The sequence below is a fragment of the Ascaphus truei genome, chromosome 6, assembly GCF_040206685.1.
Source record: "Ascaphus truei isolate aAscTru1 chromosome 6, aAscTru1.hap1, whole genome shotgun sequence".
In the NCBI taxonomy this organism is placed as follows: Eukaryota; Metazoa; Chordata; class Amphibia; order Anura; family Ascaphidae; genus Ascaphus; species Ascaphus truei.
Genome location: NC_134488.1, coordinates 91,344,965 through 91,368,562, shown reverse-complemented (window position 1 = coordinate 91,368,562; position 23,598 = coordinate 91,344,965). Strand labels below are relative to the sequence as shown.

Below are 23,598 nucleotides of genomic sequence, written 5' to 3'. Positions count from 1 at the left end.
TTTCCCTCCCCTTTCTAACTCACTACCCCACCCCTCCGGAATGTTATTCCCCTTTTAAATCCAAAACTACCACCATCTCTCTCCACCTTTAAGGCCTACCTTAAACCACACCTTTAATGAAGCATTTGGGTAGCTCCTTTGGTTAATTCTATACATCGTGGAAGCATTGCATACTCACTTACCAGGACACCCTCCTACCGACCTGTACATTCTTGCTACTTACCACTTGGACTTTAAGCCCTTCGGGGCAGGGACTCCTTTTTCCTAATATTTGCTTTCAAGTCTTCCCATTATGTCTCATGTATTACTGCTGTAAAGCGTTATGTACATTGGTGGCACTATACAAGTAAACATATACATAATCAATAAAATTATAGACGGAGCAGGCACTCCTAATGAGAGTTGTTTAAGCTTGATATGGAGTGCCCACTGCCTCTATGACATTGTTATCCGGACTATTACCGTCATACAATGGCCACCCACCATTGGCTCTTTACAGCTTTTTGAGTGTATCCCTCCACAATTGGTGGTGTCTGTGTAGAGGCATTGTGTGGCATTTCATCCACTCTTCTCACCCCCCTCACCCCCTCCCCCAACAACAATCACCCCAATGTCATGTTCTATTGCATTTCATTGTCTATTTTCTATACAAATATTAAAACAAAATAAATGTAAAAAGCATTTGCAGTCACACAAACCCTCAAAATCAGGAGGCTTAAGCCTCCTTTTGATTTTTAGAACTTATTTCAATAATCCCACTTCCCTGATTACAAATGCATAAAAATCCTAGCAACATAAAATTAGGGTGGGGTGAGGGGGGAAAAAAGATATTCTCCCTGCAAATATTCCAAGGATGGTATTACTATTGTAACCCCCAAAAGCAATGGGAAGTATTTACTCGGTCTGATTTTGTTTCCGATTATCGGAAGTGCTCCCCCATCACACTGCACTAAGCATGCTATGTGCTGATGGAGGTGGTTACTCCTTTGTCTCTCTTTAATATGATCAGAAGTTTGAGATGGTTGGTAACCGAAAAGATTAAGAGGGAGGAGTCCTCTTGACTCCCACTTTATCTGTGGTTATGTGCCGTTTTGTTTTTTAGACACACAGAAAATGTATGGGGCTGGGGGTGTGTGTGTGTGTGTGTATCAGTGACTAACAGGCTTTAACAGGATTTCAAAGTGTATGAAACTAGTGGTCGAGAAGATCTGGACTTTTCCTGGTACAGGTATTTATTTTATGCACTGGCTGGAAGTATCAGAATCATAATTCTCCATTCACACAAAGTGCATCATTGATTAATTTAACACAAAGTTGAATAACGTGCAATTTAGTTTGGATAATGTTATCAGAAGGTACAAATAAGGAAGGTTACTGGATTGAGCCGTGATCCATTTTTATTTACACATTTGACAAAAACAGCATTTATAATGACATAAAAAAATATTGGAGTCTGCAACTGAAAAATAAAAAAATGGCACCACTAATGGTCATTTCTATTGGTCCATTCAACCTTAAGCAATAATTTATAGATATTTTCCTTTATTTTATTTCTCTGCATGCTATGAAAATATGTACTTTGTTTTATGGCTTAAAGGCAGATTGTAGTTCTTTAAAAGCTGCCTTTCTCTGTTCTTTGTCCTCAGCTTGCTTTTTCTTTTCTTCTTGTTCGGCTTTTATTTCTTGTTCAAAACGGCTTCCATGATTAATAGCTTGTACCTGAAATGTACAAAGAAAATGGTCGTATTTAATATCTTTATCTAAAATAGTGTAATATCTGTAACTAGAGACTAGTGAAAATAGTTCAGCCCCGAACTGGATTATTGTGGTAATGGGGAATATTAAGAGACCAATGTGCAGAGTTAATATTACTCCTCCTGTCATATTTAAAAAGTATGATCAACCCCAGTGGGAGTATCTGAAATACTGTTCCTCCATACTGCGGTATTGCGGAATAATTGGGATGGGACAAAGTGGGAGATGAAGCCTGAATGTGTTTTTCACAATGATTTTCCTCCGCATTTTTCTTCCAGTGCCAAAGAGTGCGTGAGGCCAGCATTACACCGTGTACATTTCTGACACATTTTCTAATTCATTATTGAATCTTGAAATCTGTCTAGGGGTTTTATAAGCCCCATGAACAAGTTATCTGGATTTTAATTTTTTACAAAATGAAATTAATTTGTGGTTTTGAGATGGCATACAGACAAACACGTTCTTCAAAGTGCAGGTCTCTCCTCAAAGATAGATACACAAAGTAGAGCCCTACTCACGAGTTCATAATGAAATTCTCCTTTTAGTGCGACAGCCAAGAACAGTGGAAAAACAATGTTTCAGGTCCCATCTGAACCTTTCATCAGGGACCTGAAACTTAGTATTTTCACTGTTCTTGGCTGTCACATTAAAAGGAGAATTTCATTATGAACTCGTGAGTAGGGCTCTACTTTGTGTATCCATCTTTGAGGAAACCTGCACTTTGAAGAGTTTGTTTGTCTGTATTGTGTTGGCTGCACAAACAAATGTCTCCTCGCCGGAGGCTGTTTCCCCGTACTTTGGAATTGAGATGGCATACAGGCCATCATCAGGTGGCGCAATTCGTTAAATGAAGGTACAATTTATGATCATAGATCATCATAAATAATGTCAGCTTATACCCTTTGATCCACATGTCATGGTCTGGAGAAACAGCAAACCCAGTGCTAAAGTGACTATCATTGCACAAACATTACAGTATTGTTCAGACATACGGCAAGTATTGGGCCAATCATGATTGGCAATTTGCACCGTTTCTACCCATCAACAGAAGAAATAATCTGGTTCTATTGGCCATCATCATTGTGATGGCAGGGGCAGCGTGACATGCCCAATTAAAGGTTAAGCTTCCTTGCTGCCTCTGCCAGTCAAGATGGCAACCCATTCAAGGGGTTAATGTGTCATCCTAGGGTTGCAATATGACCTCTAACCCTGGTAATGTATAACTTATGTTTCTGGGAAAATGTCACTTTTTATTGTATATATCTGTGTGACTCATTGTATGCCTGGGCCAGTAACAATGGCCAAGTGGCCAGGATACAATGAGTCAGAGGGATAGCCTTTGTGTAGGCCAGGTGCAGTGCTAGGGGACAATGGGGAACTGGGAGGGAAGGGTGGCCCGCCTGCTGGGAGAGCACACACACACAAACATTGAATTTGTGTCATGCTTGACCCATTACCTAAAGGGTAATGCTGGCACTGAGCCTTCTACTGTGAAGGAACTACAGGATCTGTTCAAAGAACAGTTCCTGCGTCGATGCCTTCCAGATGTATGGACTGAAAGCCTGCATGCAGCAGAAATGGATGATTACTTTCTCGCCCTCCCCTGCACTGCCAAACGCAGCCGATTATCCCGAGGCCAGAGCGGCCGAAACAGATGTCCCGGCTGAACTCCAGCGCACAAAGCTTTAACCGTCCTCGACTGACTGAATTCCAGCACGACAGGAAATGTTGTTATTTGTGCGGTCGGCCAGGGCATATGTGATTTGACTGCCCTTCCGCAACTCAATCAGCTAACCTGCGACCGATCACGTATGCAGGGGTGCCACCTGCAGGAGTGTAGCACCAGGCAGTCCGGAATATCAACCATCAGCCAGTGAACCCTACTCGAGATAATCCATCTGGATCACCCCATAGCTTTTGAGAGTACTGTATGGCCACGTGCAATAGAATGATTCACCTCTGCCTGTTGACCATGGTCTCTATGGCGGCGACAATCTTTGTGCGCCCCAGATTGGTCCAACTGGACCAGATTTTGCCTGACCAGCACACAGATGTGCTTATGGCTGATGGAAAAAATGAAAATGTGTGGTGCTTCTAAGAAAAACCTTTATGAATATAAATATTAATTTCATATACACAAACTGTTCCTGAGATGATAACCCCTTTTGATGAGATGAATGGGAAACTCACTCCTCCATATACTCTGACTAGTGGGTAACGGCCCCCACAAACACTGCAGTAAGGGGCCACACTTAGAATTTGAGAAAGTGTCCCAGCATATATGTCAGATTGGAGTTATACAAAATTCTACAAAGTTCATAGAGAAATAACTCACTTTTTGGAGTGGATGTGATCCCATGTGCTTCTTCTGCCAGATAGGGGTGTGCATCCGATTTTTCTTGAAGGATAAACGTGAAGAACAGAGAAAAAACAGGCACCGTTGCGCAGGAAGGGCAAAAAAAAGTAATTAAGCCAAGGAGAGGTTTGACCCTTAAAAAAATATATTTAATGGAGCCAGCATACAGATACAGCTACATAACGGGGTACACAGGACCCCCACCAAGGCGTTTCGAGCGGAGCTCTTTATCAAGGTGACTCTTGATAAAGCGCTCCGCTCGAAACGCGTTGGTGGGGGTCCTGTGTACCCCGTTATGTAGCTGTATCTGTATGCTGGCTCCATTAAATATATTTTTTTAAGGGTCAAACCTCTCCTTGGCTTAATTACTTTTTTTTCCCCTTCCTGAGCAACGGTGCCTGTTTTTTCTCTGTTCTTCACGTTTATGGCTGATGGAGCCAGGTTCACCATCACCATTTGGCACGAGTTTCTCGATTGGGGAGAAGGCTGAGGTTATAGAAAAAGGTGGGAGCTAATGACCTAAGGTTGCTTGTGTGCAATTATGTAGCCTGTCACCCGAAGCCAAATTCAGGCAGCCATCAGCCTGGAAGCTCCCAGAGTTATGGAGCCACCCCAGTCTGATGTACCGGAGGAGACCAGGAGCCATGGAGAGCCCAATCTGACAGACTTCTCTTCCCCCCACCATCCCGGACTGTGCTTAGGGATGAGGGTACGGAGCAGAGTTATACTTTCAGGGAGGCCCAGCAGTCTGCCCAGAGCTTAAAGGCCATAGGTAGCGTGCTGCAGAGCCCACTTTTCAGCCCAGATCAGCAACTGTGGAAGCGAGGCTCCTGTATCGGGAACAAATTCCAGATGCTCCTGATAGACCCTGAACGGGATAACACCAGTTCATCATCACCGAGTACTATCAGGCCCAGCTTCTGCGCTTCGCCCTCGAGATCTTGCTAGCAGGACTCAAATGAAAGCCTTTCTGACCCCAAATTTTTACTGGAGTGGCACATGCAGTGGCAACCTTCCATGCCTTTGACACGTGCCAGCAAGTGTGCAGGAATGGTGATCATCCAAAGGCACCCTTAAGACTGCTACTGGTGATCGAGTAACCCTTCCAGCGAGTGACACTGGATATTGTGGGGCCCCTGATGATCCAGAGTCAGTCCGGGAATAGGTACATCCTCCCTGTGGTGGATTTGCCACAAGATATCCTGATGTAGTAGTGCTCTCCTCCATAGAGGCCAAGAAGGTAGCAGAGGCACTAATCACTATCTTTGCCTATTGGGTCTCTACCAAGGTCCGGCAAAGTATCAAGAGGGAAACTGAAGATATGCTGGCCCTAGGTGTCATCTTCCACTCGCAGAGTCCCTGGTCATCACTGGTAGTCCATGTTACCAAAAAAAAAAAAAAAAAAAAAAGAAGAAGATGGAATCAACAGATTGTGTGTGGACTAATGGCATCTTAATGTCCAGATGGATGCATTCCCGATGCCCCGCATGGATCAACTCACTGGGGGGAAAAGTACCTGACTACCATGGACCTCAAGAGTAGAAGAAAAAGGTGCAATCATAACTATGCGAAACTGGCAGCAAACGCCCACGAGGGTGAGGGTTTTTTAGTCTATTCTCTTCAGAGAATAAAGCGGTACTCCTGAGGTCTTGTTTGTTAATTAAATAGTTCATTATTAAGACCTCAGTAGTGCTGCTTTTTTCCCCTCTGTCGAAGAGAATACATGAATAGACTATACCATGCATCTCAGCCAGCGGTACTGGCAGATCCATCTAACCCCCGAGGCACGGGAAGACTGCATTCAATACCCCAAATCGCTTGTATGAGTTTCCGTAATGCCATTTGGGATGAAAAACACTCCATCCACTTTCCAGTGCCTGGGAAATAGGTTTCTGGAAGGGGTGCATAGGTATGTGTGTTTAGTCAGACATGGGACGAGCACTTAGGGCTTGTAGCGTCATTACTAGACCGGATCAGGGAGGCAAGATTGACCATGAAGCCCACCAAATGTCACCTCGGCGTGACCGAGGTTCTATATCAGGGATACCGGGAGGGCAGCAGACAGCTAAAATCAGAGCCGGGACAAAGTAGAGGCCAACCTCCGGTGGCCGACTCCCCTCACTTTCTTAGGGACAGCTGGGTATTACCGGAAGTTTGTACTCCGCTACAGTGCCATTGCTAAGCCCCTGGCTGACTTGAACCTCAACAGGATCACCCGCAGTGTGACCTGGTCTCCGGAGGGCGAGACCGCCCTCCAGCCATTGTAAGATACCTTAGCCAGTGCTCCTGTTCTTGCAACGTCCGGTAACCACAAGAGGCTCCTCTACCTTTGGCATCGTGCAATCCTCAGCCGGGTGGGGAGGACAGGGTCAAGCATCCGCTCACTCCACTGAAATAGCCCTCACTAAAATAACTAATGACCTCCATGCTGCCAAAGACAGGACATTACACCCTGCTCATATTACTCGACCTCTCTGCAGCATTTGATACTGTGAACAACCCTCTTCTTCACATTCTCCATACGCTTGGCATTCGTAACAAAGCTCTATCCTGAATCTCCACTTACCTCTCCCATCATACTTTGTCTCTCTTGCCAACACTTCCTCCTCTATCGATCTCTCTGTGGGGAGTACCCAGGGCTCTGTCCTGGGACCTCTCCTCTTTTCACACACACTCTAGGTGACCTAATCACATTTCATGTTCAAATATCACCTCTATGCTGATGTCACACAAATGTAGTTTTCTACCCCTGACCTTACACCTGCTGTACAAACCAGAGTATCTGAATGTCTCATCTATATCATCCTGGATGGCCCTCCGCTGACTTAAACATGTCAAAAACAGAGCTCCTCATACTTCCTCCCAAACCTGGCCGCCCTACTACCTCCTTCCACATTACTGTTGTAAGTACCATCATTCACCCAGTAGCCCAAGCACACTTCCTAGGGGGTCACTCTCTAATGCCATCTCACATTCAAAAAAAGGTAGCTAAAACCTGTCGTTTTTCCTCCGCAATATTACCAAGATACATCCTTTCCTCCGTTGCTCGACTGCTAAAACTCTGACACAGACCCTCATTCTCTCCTGTCTCGACTGCTGTAACCTCCTGCTGTCTGGTTTTCCTGCCTCTCATCTGTTTCCCCTACAATCTAGCCTAAGTGTTGCTGCTAGAATCACTCTACTATTTCCGAAATCTGTCTCAGCGTCTCCCCTGCTGAAATCCGTCTCCTGGCTTCCTATCAAAGCCTGTATCACACACTCAATTCTCCTCTCTTTTAAAGCTTTACAGTCTTCTGCGCCTGCTTACATCTCAACCCTAATTTCTCGCTATACACCATCCCGACTCTTGTGTTCTGCTCAAGGATGTCTTCTCTCTACCCCTTTTGTATCTAAAGCCCTCTCCCACCTTAAACCTCTCATTTACTGCCACACACCTTTTGAATGTCCTTCCCTTCAATATCCGAGTACCACCCTCTCAATCCACCTTTAAAGACTCAACTGCTTAAACACAGCATATGTGTAGCTCCATGGCTGATAATTTACCCCTCAAAACAAACCCTGGCCCCTTGCCGACACACTTACCAGAAAGTCCTCCTACTGTCTTTGTACGTTCTTCCTAACAACCAATTAGATTGGACCAAGCTCTTCGGAACAGGGACTCCTTTTCCTAAATGGTACTTTTATGTCTGAAGCACTTCTCCCCTTTGTGTTATTTATATTATTTATAGGATTGTCACGTGTATTACTGCTGTGAAGCGCTATGTACATTAATGGAGCTATATAAAGACATACATACACTTCTTCTGGCAACACCTGATGTTCGGGAAAACGTGAAACTGTTGCAATGGAGTTTGGCACAGCAAGAATATACTTTCACAATACACCATATACAGGGAAATGCCGATGGCTTATCCCGGCAGGACGATCCATGCCCGCTGCAACAGCCAAGGACTCCCACTGACCCGGGCTGCCAGCCACACCAGGGGCCTCATCTTGAGAGGGGAAGGTGCGACTGCAGAGGTTGCATGGAATTCCCAAATAAAGGTAAGCCCACTTTCTGCCTCTGTCGGTCAAGATGGCGACCCACTGAAAGGTCTAATGTGCCATTCCAGGGGGGTGTAATATGCCCCCCAACCTTGATAGTATAATTTATGCTGCTTGATTCATTTATTGTATGTATCAGTGACACTCATTGTATGCCTGGGCCAGTAACAATGGCTGAGTGGCCAGTCAGAGGGCTAGTCTTTCTGTAGACCAGGTGCAGTGCTAATGGACAATGGAGAGTTGAACAAGGGAGGAGTGACTGAGTGAGTAAAGATGAAAATGGAGAGATGCCATGCACCACCAATGATGAAAAGTGGAGAGGGCAAATTCCAATAAAATTTGATCTGGTCATGTACAAAAATCAGAGGTACAAAAGAACCCCCTACGCGTTTCGCACGAGGTGATTTATCAAGATGTTACGAAATGCGTACCTCCGATGAGGGCCACAGACATACTTCACAGAGCCCAAAACTAGTTACCAACACCCCCCCATCTCATGCTGGTGCACGCTGGAAACAGAGCCCAGCTTGCCTCCGGCACTTGCCGACGTCAGAGGCGTAGCAAGTCCCGACAGAGGCTCGCCGTGGGACAGTGTTGGTGTCAGTGAGGGAGGCCCGCGGCTTGGGAGAGCCGGAGCCTGGCGGCAACGAGAGGACCAGCAGCCGGGCCCGTCGAAAGAGGCCCAACTTGCAAAGCTAACTGGCCGGCCGGGCACCAAACTGCCACCAGGCCAGGGACACTTGTCTCGGCTCTGCCTCCAATTTTTTGCACATGACCAATTAAATACAATTTTATTGGAATTTACCCTCTCCACTTCATCATTGGTGATGCACAGCATCTCTCCATTTTCATCTTTGTTCCTCTTTCCAGCTGATTTGCACACCGGAGTTTCCCTTTTAACCTACAAAACTAATCAGCTATACTCCCTACAGCATGGGAGTATTCTGATATCTTTAAGAATTGTGCCTGGACTGTTTGCCAATATGAGGCGGTGTTATTAACTATACGTTTGGGAGAAGAAATTTGTGATGCCGTTATTCCTGGTTGCTGTGCTTTTTTTCTATTATGAAAAGATCCAGGTAGGCGCTATCTTCCATACACAGGCCACATGATCCACCGCATTATGGTCATTTAATAAAGGGGATCCTCGTTATTTCATTCTAAAATATGAGAATCATATGTCCTGATCCTCAGTTGAGCACCATACTCCTTTTCAGGACTATTACTGCTCAGTGAGTAAAGAATCAGGATCCTGGTAAGATTGCTAGTGTCAGCTCTCCGTGACCTTGGGCACGTCACTTTATCTCCCTGTGGCTTAGGCGTTTGGTAGTGAACTGTGAACTAGTCCAGCAATCCGGTGCTCCAGAAACTTGTTATGTAGAATGCTGTAATGCTGCAATTCCTTCTAGTGTATGTTTATTTGTGGTGCAAATCCAATTTGAGTGCAATAATATCACAATGACATCCCTATAACCCACAGAGGGGGAGGGAGGAATGAAAGACACATAGGTACAGGAGCAATGTGCACCCTTATAAGGCAGCTGTGTGCAAACTGGGAGGCGTGACCCCCAGGGGGGCGCGAGACTGCCTCCGGGGGGCGCGGGGTTTACAGAGGCCCTGTGCGCTTCACGAAGGCACTTAAATTAAGTGCTGGGGGAGCTGCAGGGACTCTGTAAACCTTTATGTACCGTGGCTCCACACGTGTCGCCATGGCAACGCAGCATCAAACCATGCCGCAAGGTTATTTGATGTCACGTGACATCATGATGCCGGAGCCGTGGTAAGTGGGGGTGAGAGGGGGCGCAGGGAAAAAAGTTTGCAACCCCTGCCTTAAGGTAAAAAAAAATCCCATACAACTGGCTTAGCGGTTAAGAACCAAAAACGCTGTTTAAACCCTCCCGATTTTGAAGCAGTCCCGGTTTAGGATAGGCACCCACGGCAAACTCTGGAGTGGATGATCACGCTGGACTTGGAAGTATTGTGCAGCTTTAGCCAGGCAGAACCATGAATACGAATGCAGCCGGTACAGCAAACCGGCGTGCTCCCGGGCACAGCAAACAGCAGACAAGAGTTCCACGGAGGAAAAACCGGTGCACAGCCAAAAAGGAGGGAAAGCTGGACTACGTGACCATTTGACGAAGCGCCCTGTTCGTGAAACGCATTAGAGGATCTGCCAGCATTCTACCGTTATGATTTTTAACCAATAAAACCTTTTTTGAATGGTCACGTAGTCCAGCTTTGCCTCCTTGGGCTGTGCACCGGTTTTTCCTCCGTGGAACTCTTGTCTGCTGTGGCTTAGGCGCACTATACTGCAAGTGTGAAGCGCTGAGACCCATTGGGACAAAAGCACTACATGAAAATTATCATTACTGAGTTGGAGGAAGCACGCGCCTGCTTGTTGGCAGATTATACCTCCCAAGACCTCTCCCCAGTAGTGAGGGGGTCTAACCCTGCGGGAGGAATGGAGCTGAACTCGGAGAGCGGGGTTTCATGACTTTCCTAATAAACATACTTAACCAAGCCATAACCATTACTGAGAATGTGATTAGGCATGTATTGTCCTAAAAACCTGGCCCATCGGTAGTCCTTGAAGACTGTACTTGAGCACCCCTGCTGCTATATATAAAAAGGATCTAGTTGCATAGGCTTCTTACCTTCGCCTCAAAAAAACTTTTGGCTCCTTTAACCCCTTCAATGGAGACATCAATCTCTGACAGTCTTGCTAAAGCATGAAGCCCGCTGTCTTCCTGCAATTCCCCTGCAGCAGCTTTGCGGAAGATTAAAAGGAACTTAAAGAGAGAGAAAAAGTACGCTTTTAAGAAATGGAATGTATATGCATAAATGAAAATATAATGGAGCAGCAGTCTAGCATTTTATTTTTTTTACTTTGAGAGATCTCTTGCCTTTTTCAATACCTTTTTTAATTTTAAAATCGAAGGCTCTGTTCGGGAGATATAGGCGTTTGAAATAATAAGTGCACAGGGGGTTAAAATGGAGCTCTCTAGAGTCTTAAATGCATTCCGAAGCAAAGCAATGCATTGTGGGTTTCTCTGGAAACAAAGCAGTTAAAACAAACCTGATTATATGTGTTAGGGCTGAAACTACTGCTCAATGTCCATGTGGTTCATGCGCAGAATCTCTGTACTGGGCATCTTGCTGATGTGTACAGCAAAAAAATAACCCAGCTCTGAAAGTCCTTAGTGTTGCTGTTAATGGCACAATGTTCATATGATCTATAATATCAGCAGAGCTTCTTGTAGTACAGTGCAGACATTTTCTGCAGAAAACATATTACAGTTGTATTTCATGCCCCATTTACGGCAAAGAGTGGTTTTCACTTTGCAGTCTGTGAAAAAGTCATGTTTCATCATATAGTCATTGAACACATGTTTTTGGTAGCTTTATTGTTAATATTACTTACGTTTCAATTATGTCCCTGTGGATGTACTCAAGTACACATTATGAGAAGTATTAACATGCACAAAGCAGACCACAGCAATTGCATAGACCAGGGGTGGCCAAATCCAGTCCTCAAGAGCCACCAACAGGTCAGGTTAAGAATATCCCTGCTTGAGCACAGGTGGCTCAATAAGTGGCTCAGTCAATTGAGCCACCTGTGCTGATGGCCTTAAAACCTTACTTGTTGGTGGACCTCGAGGACTGGGAGTTGGCCACCGATGGCATAGACTCTGCATTGACTCTTTGCTGATAGAAGTATGGCTGTGTATAGGTAGGGTGACCATATTTGACCCGGCAAAACCCAGGACAAATGTCGCACACGCGTGATCGGCACTTGCCAGTCCTGCATGCACATGAGCAGCCGTGAAACGCACGTGCATGCGCGGTCAGCAAGCGATCTTTGCGCATGCGCAGTCGGCGCTCGCCAGGGGGACCAAAAACCTGGGACTGCACCTGAAAAAGTCAGGACAGAGCTCTAAAAACCGGGACATCTGGACACCCTATGTCTAGGGAACGTCGGAGAAGTTTCATTTCCAAGAGATTATTCAGCCATCCATTTGATACAGGCATGCCATAAATTCAATAAAGAAACATCTACATGGCCACCTGGATGTCATACACAAGCTTTAGACACCGCAGAAGTCTGTTCTTCTAAAACACTTGTATACACCAATAATAAATTAATTACATAAGCATCACATGCACTGTACTAGCTAAAGAAAACAAGTCAAATTATCTGAGATATTTTTTTTTTATATTAAAAAGAAGATATAATGGAACGGTCATTGGTTAAGATTTAGTTCTGCAACCTATTCTGGGGAATGCATTGCAGGTGCCTCGGGCACTGAAGGGGTTACTACATCATTCAGATGTCTACATATATATACACACACACACACACACACACACACACACACACACACACACACACACACACACACACACACACACACACACTTGAACACAGCCTCACCTCTCTGAAGCTGAGTTTACCATCAAAATCTTCATCCACTTCTTTAATCATGTTTTTGAGACCAAGATGTGTTTGCGGTGCTCCAAGCTTTTCCATCATCCGTTTCAGTTCCATGAGATCTATGTACCCATCCTTGCCTGCATCATACCTATCGCAGGAGACAAAAACAGAATTCAACATTACCAATCACATTAGGAAACAGCAAGAACAAAGAATTTATTTGAAATATTGTTATTGGATGGAGAAAATAATTGTGAATATAGATATATAGATATCTCCTGGCTAGTAAAATCCCCCAAATATATGTCTGTCCTGAAAAACTGCTCTTAAACTCAAGTAAAATGGCCAGGTACATATGTACTCCACGTTCAATAAAAAAATTATTTTGCGTTTCTCTTCCTTGCCTCTAGTACTGAGCTCTGTGTAAATAGATACAGTTGTCACTATTGTATTTGCTTCCTGGGAAGATAAATCATTGTGTGCATAAGTGTATTAAACAAGAACAAAAAAAGTGGGCGTGCATGAGTGACGGCATCCAAGATGGCCTCCATGTAGGAAAGCTTCACCGCCGTCTAAAAAGCCGGCAAAAATGATAATTATATAAAACTGACTGTGGGGGAAGTTCCCTCAAGACCCGCTGATGAAACAGAGGCCCAGAAGATCCTCGCAAGAAGTGTCCCAATTCTTTAGAACGCCTACAAGGTGGCGGACCTCCGCATACAGACTCTGCACCAGAGCCCAGATCAGATGAGGATCAGGCCACGATGGGAGACGTCAAAGCCAACATGAAAGCTCTACGTCAAGTAATGAAGCACACATTCCAGCAAAACGTTTTCCAAATTTAGACACAATTTGACTGACCTAGGGGATAGGACAAACGCAACCGGAAGGCTGAAGGATCTTGTGCAAGCCCGTAGTGAGATTTTCGGGGGAGCTCTTGCCAAACATACCTAAAGAAAAGCTTCTCACGGATAGAATCCACGGGACCTTAGCAGCAAGACCCATGGAACACCCGAGACGTCATCTTGAGGCTCCACATTTATCAGACGGTACATGCCGTCCTCCAAAAGATTAAGAGATATGCCTGCCATTACATATGAGACAAGCCAACAACGAATATGCAGGGACCGGTCGCCCATATTTCTATTGAAAAGAAGAGGCTTACAACAGATAACTCCGGAACCGGTAGGTTCAGTATATATGGGGCTTCCCCTTCAAATTCATTGCTTTCTGAGAGGGCACAACCACGACAATTACGACCAAGAAAGAAGGCTAGGACTTCCTCAAAGCCAAAAGATCTCCAAGACCCAGGAACGAGACTCGATACAGGCCTCAGTGATCACCTCGCAGATAAATGGTCCCAAGTCCAAGAGACAGCAGAGACCAGAGTCCTACCAAGGCGATTAGGAGGATCTCGATCCTCAGTCCCACCACTCTAGTTAAATAAAGGGTGCTGTTCTCGCTCTAGTCAAGTCCTGAAACTGACTTCAACTGCTGGCTCTTAGGACCTTGAGGCCTATGCCTTTGGCAATCCAAGACAATATGCGTCCTAATTTTTAAATTTATTTTTTAAACCCAATCCCACCCTCCACTGATCCCGCCCATAAAGTTTTGGCCTGCGGATCCTGCTGTCTACTCAGACCTTTCTTCTGCCGTTAAGTAGCTTAAAAGTGAAAGTTATCTAATGTTATATTATCTGATGTCTAAATATTACGTTATATATTATAGTTGTACGATTCAATGAGGTCTCAATGCCCCTACGGCCCACAAATTCAAAGCGAGCCGGGGGCTTCGGGTACGATCCTAGAGTACCCAACCCCTCAGAAAGGCACCCCCCGCCCCAGACCCTGGGGAAACACATAGTATTGGAGATGCCCAGATAATCCCGTCTCCAGGTAAGCCCTCCAGCCAAGGGATTCTGGCTGGCGCCTGCCCTCCACTGGTGGCCAAGAGATGACCCAGAGGAGCCCTAAATTGGGGGCTCTGGGCAGAACTATTGCGCTATGAAGTGCAAGTAGTCACACACCCCTGTGGAAACAGATAAAAACACCCTCCCCAATAAATCCCCCCCCTCTCCTGAGCCACATCCCCCCCCCCATTTCTATCACACCCCAGCATAGTCCCTTAAATGAGTTGTGAATTGTTGTATTCAGGAAACGTCAGCCCCCACTTTTTCAGAGGTGCATCCCTCTCCCAGAAGACAGCCATGAATCCCACGGCTCCCATCAAGACACAGTCAGACACCCACAATCTTGATGGCGACAACATTTATTATAACGCCAAAGGTCTTAACATCCCACAAAAGAAAGACGACTCCTCTTTGCAGATCTCAGGAGGAGATTTCAAAGTCAAACAGTTTTCTTACAGGAAACTCATCTGGTGCAGAAGGATACCCGACTGATCGGAAATTCTCAGTTTCCGTGAAGATTCCACTCACCAGCTGTAAACAAGACAAGAGGGGTAGCTATTTTAATTAACAAACATGTATTTCAGGAACGCTCATTAACTTGTGACATTGAGGGCAGATACATTATCTTAAACACCTTAAAAATCGAGAACTCTGAGGTCCCACTGGTGAACATATATACATATATGCCCCCCAACACTCAGCAGGGGATGTTCTTTGAAGCCCTGGCCTTAGAAATGAAAAGACTTAATTAAGGACATTTGATTATTGGAGGTGATATACACGGAGGTCAACGCGGTACTGGACTTCCTACTAGATAAAAAATATGTTTTAAAAAATACTCCAATAAATTAGCCCCGAGCACCAGAGAGAAAAGCAAGCTTCCAGAGGCAGAGATTTCTGCACGCTTTTGACTATCAGACACCTGGCGACAGTCATTTCCTACTGCGAAAGGCTACTCCTTTTACTCCCAAATCCATCATATTCAAGACTAGATTCTTTTTTGATCGATAAAAACACTCAGACTCCTGACATCTCAGATCAAGTACTGTATTAGAACATGGTCGGACCATCTTAGCTCGGGGGCCTAAGTCAAATAATGGGACAATTTAGATGGAGGTTAGATTAAACTATATTATGTAACCCAGATACTAGAAAAGAAATAGAAACAAACATTAGAAATTATTTTGAGCTAATCAATACAGGTACCGTCTCTGCTGCAGCTTTATGGTAAGCACACAAGGTGATTATCCGAGGAGTCTCTATTAGTATCTTCTCCCATAACAAAAAGAAGATTAGACAGAGAAACCAACACATTAGGCCGGGGCCATAGAGGGTTCAGCAGAGCGGAGGCGCGCTGACGCTGAGGCTCGCCTGCTGAAGTCAGCGCGATTCCATGGACTTGCAGGCGAGCCAGCGTGCGCGAAGGGAGCCGGGGGGAGGTGGTTGGAGACGGGGCAGTGACGTCGCTGGGCCAATCGCCCGCGACGCACTGATGTCAACGTCACGGCACCGTGACGTTGACACTGCTTCAGCCTGATTGGATGTTTTCAGCCGACAGCGCGCTGAAAAACAGCCTGGCTGTCGGCTGAAAATTCCAAAGCCTCAGCACGCCTGCGGACGCTCGCGTGAGCCCCCTCTCAAGGCATCCTCATTGAGGATGCAGGGGCTCAGCGCGGAGCATCCGCACGCCTCAGCGCTGCTTGTCCTTCTATGGACGCAGCCTTAGAGAAGCTTGAAGAGTAGAACAAGTCAAAACCAACAAAGGCTCTCAAAAGATAAAATAATCAGGGTTGGACAACAGACAAATTTACTTTGATAGGCCATACTGAGCAAAAAAAATAAATAAATAAAAAACACAAACACACCCTTAGATGGCACAAACAAAAATATCCCACTAAAGCCAACAAGGCCGACTCCCTCCTGGTAGCTAAATTAAAGATATAGTTCATCCAAAAGGTAGAACACAACAGCATTCCAGAGGTCTTTGTTATAATAAAGTGACAAATAGTTTATTAATAGATGGACGTTTTGGTTCACGACTTGAACCTTTATAAAAAGAGAAATTCCCTCAATGAATGCGATCAATTCTGTCAGAGGAAAGGCAGGAACATTGATCTTTGACGCAGGGAATATTTGTGACTGCTTCAAAGAATTATACAGAATTGTATAATCTTTATTATGAAAAAACAACACACCATTGCAAAGGGCGGCTCCTCAGGCAATGGCCACTAGGATAGACTCAATAGAGAACCAAGACAGATCTTTATCCGAGCCCGATAAGATAGCCTTAGAACAGCCAATTACATCTAAAGAAATTCTAGAAGTTATTCAATCCGTAAAGAGCAATAAAACACCAGGACCCGGCGGTCTCTCGAACGGCTGCTATAAGAAAATGTACCCACTTGCTCCTACCCGATACCACTTTTGAATAAATTCCTCTTGGATACACCATGCCCCCACTCCAAGTCCGAAATACGATTGTAGCGATACAAATAGGACAAAGACCAGAACAAGTGTGCCAGATACAGACCAATCTCATTGCTGAATATGGACTTGAAAATGTATGTTAAATCAAAGTTATTAGGCTAAACAATTACCTACTAGAAATGGTACACCCGGATCAAGTGGGATTTGTCCCATCAAGTGGGATTTCGGATAATACAAGTAGATTGACCAATGTGATCCACCATGTAAAACATGTAAAAAAAAAAAAAACCACCAGCAGTGGTTATAAGTTTAGACACTGAAAAGGCGCCAAAGTCCTAGAAAAGCAGAATTTGGCCCCAAATGTTTATCGGCAATAAAAGGTCCTATACTCATCCCATGGCAAATGTCTCCTTTTGGGGTTACCAATCTACCCCAATTAAAAGCCAAAATGACCCTTGGGCCTAGCGTCCCCTTGGGTATATCCAGCTAAACAACTTCCATGGATCTTTTTAAAGTGAAGTTTTCCGTGGAAGTCGCCTATACCCATCCATGGGTGAAGAGGCGGAATGTAAAGGCCAAAATGGGACTAAACAGGGCTGCCCTCTATCCCCGCTTATTTTTGTGCTATTGCTGGACCCCCTAGCGAATAAGATTTGAGCAAATAATGACACAACAACAGGTATCATAATTGGGCGAAATCAATATGAGCTGGGCTTGTTCGCAGACTACATCATTTTGATCGAGAGCAAACCCCTAACATCACTCCCTAAGTTATACATAGATTTAGGCGAACTCTTGAATTTCAAAATTAGCACGGCAAAGTATTCAGCCTACACGTCCCCCCACCTAAAAAGAAATGTCTAAAAATAAACTGACTTTTCCTGGTACGAGTCCCGCTTGAAATATCTGGAAGTAAATATAACCACCCTATATGGCTCTTTAGATAAACACAACTTTCCACAACTATATAAAACTTCTATCAGAATAGAGAGGGTATGAATGGTCTTGATTTGGTTGTTTAGCAGCATTCAAAATGTTCACTCTCACAAAAGTGCTGTATTACTTTCACGTCATCCTGATCAAAGTGCCGAAAAACAATATTTCTAAATTACAGGTCGAATTCAATACAAATTCTATGGAACCATAAACCCCAAATATACATACATAGATACCGCACCAGTTTGACTGGAGAATTCTGTTTCCAGAACATTTCAAATTATTAGTGAAAAGATGGGTGGACATTGACGCAAGCATGTGTGTCCCAGCCAGACTAAAGGATATTCTATGGTTCCCTAGACCCCCACCCTATACTACGATATGTATGCGAACTTTGAGACCAAAACAGGTCTATACATGAGCTATCTCCTCCCGGTGCCCGCTGGTCCTGTTCCACCCTTGGAGTTCCCTATCCGAGACTTCCTACAACAAAATCAATGTAAAGCCTTTCAATATTTCTGTGATTATAAGATGTCACATAACTATTTCCTCTTGCCGCAAACCTCATACGGAATGTCTTTGCACTTCATGCCCACATGCTCCTGTCCTCTTTGAAAGAATCAGAACATACACATGGTTCAATGGGAAAAAGCTCTAAAACTAGACCTTGAAGGCTGGACCGAATCTGGGAGGCCACTAAAAAGTCTTCCATGAACACACGGGCCAAGGAGAGATCCTACAAGGTTCTATTCCAGTGTTTTCACCCCTGATAAGCAGTGTATCCTAGCTACTCAGATAGGTGTTGGAGAGGGTGTGGCCAAGAAGCCAAAATGCCCCACATTTGGTGGTCATGTCCTAAAATTATCTCCTTCTGGAAGATAGTCTGTTTGCCCACATTTTTAATATTGATGTTGTTTCATGAGACCGATGGTGTCTGCTCTAACCTATACCAGAGTTACACAGGTCCAAATCCAAGATCATAGCCCATATTTGTATATCAGCCAAACGGTCAATAGCCAGGAACTGAAAATCCCAGATAGTCTTTACCCTGGGACAGATCAAGAATAACCTATGGGAAACCATGGCTATGGAAAAACTCACAGCCTACTTGAAATATTCTCTACCAAAATGCAAGAATGTATGGGACCCCTGGATCTCTGAATTTGCTGAGACCAGAAATTACGTTAGAGATTAGATATACTGATACCGGTATATAATATGACCTCACTCAAAACCCCAGATGTGGCTCCCACCTCCCAAGAACCATTTACTGATCCCCAATGTGTCTACCACTGTATGTACACATTTCCCCTCTCTAAAGATCTAGCCTACCCAGGAATGACTACATATAGAATGGTTAAGAATGCGTTATTACAAAATCTATATTTTGTGCTTAACACTCTACTCTGTAATTAACACTCACCTTGATTCACTCAACCTTACCTAGTAACATTATACAAGCTCATCAATGCCTAGGCTATTTGTTACTGCACAGATGAATTATCTTAAGATATAATTACACTGTGCATCTGTCAATGTTAATTGTGTTTCAGCTACACCTGCCTCTAAAGCCCAGTGGCAACTGTGTCTTTAGTGTGCCTTGAAAAACAACATAAAATAGTCGCTTCTGTGGAGATCATAAAGGACTAAAAAACAAAATAGACTGTTAGCCTCCTGACTCTACAAAAAAAGGTATCCCTTGCCGACTTTGAAAATGATGCAGTTTGTAGTATACTCCTGCCATTTTGTTCCAGGCACTCCAAAAACCTAATAATGCACCTTAAAGCAGCAGTCCAAGCGGCCGTTTATTTTTTTAACATTTTTTTTTTAAATGTTATTTATTTCCCCTTTATTATGTGTATCAATACAATCCACACAATGATAAGTAATTAGCTATGTTGCCGATCGATCGTCGAAGATTTGGCTTGGGGGGTTCACTAAATGGCTGTCAGTGCAGCAGAAGAGAACCAAAGATCCAAAGTTCTGTGGGTAAGATCATGTCCTAGATAGCGCACTCCTGCTCTATCTTTCCCAGCTGCGCCCCCTCCCTTCTTCCCTCCCTGCTCGTGTCACCCTCCCTTACCTTGTCTCCTGCGTCAAATGACGTTGCGGGGTCACGTGAAACCGCATTGCCGAAGACAAGGCAAGGATAGTTGCAGAGGAGTCACGCGATCCCCTGGAATTTAATTTAAATGCCTTGAGGAAGAGCGCAGGGCCTCTGCAACCGCCGTGCCCCCTACCCCCCCCCCCCGAAACACCTGGCACGACCCCCAGTCTGCACTCCCCTGAGATAGAGGACAGGGCTCAAAATGGAGTGTGCCGGAGCCTGTTTCAGAAGATGAAGGGATGTGACTTTGTAAATGGTTACTATAGAAATAAAAAATGCTTGTTACATTAGAATACATTCAAAATGTAATTGTGGTTTTAAATAAAAATGCTACAAGCATTTTCTCATAGTACAGAAGTGATTTAAAAAATGTTTAAAATAAAACACAGATGTAGGATATTGCTTGGTCTGCAGCTTTAAAAAGCAACAATCCACCACCAGAAGACTACAGGAGTGTAATTAATATAATGGTAGCATCTTGCCCCCTAAGATTGCCATGTCCTGCTTTTTCTAAATGTAAAAAAAAAAAAAAAGACGACAATCAGATTTAGAAAAGAAAACAGATTGGGATAGAGCAAGTAAGAACAAAATTAAAATGAAAGAAATAGTGAACAGCGTGGTTTGCTCTAAGGAGCCTATTGCCATTAACAGAAACCTGGGGGTTAATCCATGAACACAGGGATGGCTAACTCCAGTCCTTGAGGGCCACTAACAGGTCAGTTTTTCAGGATATCCCTGCTTCAGCACAGAAGGCTCAATCAGTGGCTCAGTTGAAGACTACCACCTGTGCTGAAGCAGGGATATCCTGAAAACTGAACCTGTTAGTGGCCCTTGAGGACTGGAGTTTCCCACCGCTGCACTAACAGATCATGTTCAGAGCAAACAGCCTGTTGCCGACTATTAGAGCGCCGCTTCATGATATTGTCTCTATGATCCATGGTGACAACTGGAAGTCCCTGTAGAAACCACTACAAACCTTCTGCACTGCTTTTGTGGTGTCCGACATGTGTCTGATGTTAATGAAATTACATTGCAGGGGGGTGGGGGGGGGGGGGGGGGGAAGTGTTGGACTCATCCTAGGTTACTGGAGCCTAACCAATTTGTGACATCAATTTATGGGACATTGGAGTTTATAAGACAGTTGAATGTGAAAGCTCCTGCATAAAAACCTCTGAAATATGTAAGATTAATTTAACTCTATTAATTATTTGTAATGACTGCCCATTAATCCCAATCTGTTCAAAGACCGGAGGTAATGAGTACTACACTTATTTTATGAGACCTAAAAACATCCACTTCCATTTGAAAGAAAATTGTATCTATATTTAAAAGAACATATCTGTTCATCGTCTGATAAAACGAATCGGATATATGCACTGATGGCAGTATGGCCATATACCACTGTTCCCTTCCTACGGAAACAAACCCGTTCCCTATGATCCCCCATTTTCGATGCTATATTTGTAATCACATATTGAGTGATGTACTATATGCAGTGGTAGTTGATGCCTGCAGTCTGTTGTAATGCTATAGCGCAGCAAGGTTCTATGTGAATGAAGGTCTTTCCTGTGCGTACATGCATAGTATTTTCATTGCAGCATTACCTATATTTAATATACACTACCCAATGACCTTGGTCACTACTAAAATATAGTCTTAGAAAAATACTATAGAAGAGCGTCAGTTCCTTACAGTTGAAGACAGAATTCAGCACTAGGTACATATGACATTAGAAGCTAATACAAGCTCCCTATAGAAAAAAACAATGAAGGATTTCAAACAGATGCCTATGCAGGGACAAATAACCCTTTAACTACCGCCTTGGAACCAGATAAATGTTTACTCCTAACTCCCAGCATTGTTCCCATTTAATCATTGATATGGGCACATAACTACTAGCAAATACTGAGGAATTATTATTATTATACGCTGTGCCCTGTGTTGCTGCCTCTCGACGATAAAATCAGATGTCTTATTAAATAATGAAGAAAATAGAGTGGTTGGCTCAAAGACCTTAAATGGCAGAGATGTGCATGGTTTATTACAATGGTGCAGTTAGGGAACTGGGGTGACAGAGGCAGGATATCACAGGGCATATTTACCAAGAGGTGCTAATCTAGAGAACACCTTATTTCCCACAAGTGAATGAGCTGTAAAATGCCCTAGAGTTTAGCAAATATTTACTAAATACGGCAGTTGACCCCCACACTGTTAGAGGGGCCCCCAACTCATTGCTGGCCCCTCCAGTAGTAAAAGGGGTTTGGTACATTTGTTGATAATCTTCCCCTGAAATGCTGCTAGTAAGGAAAGATTTCCAGCCATTCAATGCTATTGGGAATTACACCACAGCAAATGAATGGGATCCTATCTCCCCCTGTAGTAAATGGCATACACATTAACCATAATGATATTAAAAAAAAAAAATAATAATAATACATCTCTCAAGAGTGGTCCGGAAACCTCAGTGGGAAAACATTTTTTTTTAAATAATTGGTATAGGATACTGGGAGAACACACACACACACACACACACACACACACACACACACACACACACACACACACACACACACACACACACACACACACACACACACACACACACACACACACACACACACACACACACACACACACACACACACACACACACACTTAGCCGAGCTTTAATAATCAAAAATGAATACACACACACACACAGGTTTTTTTTTTTTTAAACCAGGGCAGAGATTAACCACTTCATTGCCAAAGGAGGGGGGTGGGGGCCACCACATATTAACCCTCTCCGTACCAGGGAAGCCTATTTTAAGCCCTTCACAGAGAGGGTGCAGATATTAACTTTTTTCTATCGGGGCGAGTAGGGGAGCACATATTAACCCCTTGCACGCATTGCCGATCCCTCTGGGAATGAAGAGGGTAAGCGTAAACTGGGGCCCCCAGAGGCATTAAATCCCCTCCCCCATCACTCACTCTCTGAACATCTTCTCCATGTCCTTGATCTGCTTCCTAGTGAACTCCTTGAACTCGGTGTATGGGTTGAAGACCCTCCTGCAGGGCGGCTGCTGCCTCTCCCCGGCCCCGGCCTCATCGCTCAGGTCTGATCTCCTCTGCAGTTGGGCGCTCAGCTCCGGGCCCGCGTTATTCCCGTGCTCCCGGTGACACCGCTCATCATCCGACACATCCTCCGGCTCCCCTGCCCCGATCCTCAGTCGCCTGTTCAGCCTGGATGCCAGCTCGTCGACCGCCATGGCTTGTGTTCCCGTGCTCTGCGATTTAAATGTGCCACGGGTCCCCTCCCTCTCCCTCCGTCCTGGCCGCTTCACCCCCCGACACCCGACACCTGTCGCGGTTACATGAGCTACTATCTACATCGGCACCGGCGAGCTGCCGGGTCACGTGACTGCAGAGTGCGTCACGTCCAACCTGTTCCATGCGTGTACTGCACGCTGATTGGCTGCTCAGACTCCCTGTAGTGGTCCAGCATGATGATGATGGGTTATGTTCCTGCTCACATCTCATCACTACACACCTTGTACATCTGTAATATATCATCTATTCTTACATTGAATTTGTTGAGTGAGAGAGAAGTAATTGTAGTTGTAACGGTCAGACACCCACCCAATCTCATATTG

General features: G+C 44.5%; 1 protein-coding gene across 2 annotated transcripts; it reads right to left on the bottom strand.

Moving 5' to 3' along the window:
• Window positions 1-1,366: 1,366 nt before the first annotated feature.
• Window positions 1,367-23,363, bottom strand: EFHD2 (EF-hand domain family member D2). 2 transcript variants are annotated; one of them, XM_075603188.1, is made up of 5 exons: window positions 22,937-22,955; window positions 14,953-15,027; window positions 12,588-12,735; window positions 10,810-10,944; window positions 1,367-1,719 (listed from the first exon to the last, which is right to left on the bottom strand). In XM_075603188.1, the coding sequence occupies exons 2-5, from the start codon at window positions 14,961-14,963 to the stop codon at window positions 1,585-1,587; spliced, it is 429 nt and encodes a 142-aa protein (XP_075459303.1). In that variant the 5' UTR covers window positions 14,964-15,027; window positions 22,937-22,955; the 3' UTR covers window positions 1,367-1,584. The 2 variants fall into 2 exon arrangements, with proteins under 2 accessions (XP_075459303.1, XP_075459302.1); XM_075603187.1 differs by lacking the exon at window positions 14,953-15,027 and having other exon boundaries at window positions 22,937-23,363.
• Between the last annotated feature and the right edge of the window lie 235 nt (window positions 23,364-23,598).

Excerpts from the sequence above, each read along its gene's own strand:
- EFHD2 (XM_075603187.1), bottom strand. The coding sequence starts at position 23,214 with ATGGCGGTCGACGAGCTGGCATCCAGGCTGAACAGGCGACTGAGGATC. Across the intron at positions 12,736-22,936 it reads ATGGAGAAGATGTTCAGAGA|GTATGATGCAGGCAAGGATG; the intron begins GTGAGTGATGGG and ends CTCCTGCGATAG. Across the intron at positions 10,945-12,587 it reads GTAAACTCAGCTTCAGAGAG|TTCCTTTTAATCTTCCGCAA; the intron begins GTGAGGCTGTGT and ends TCTCTCTTTAAG.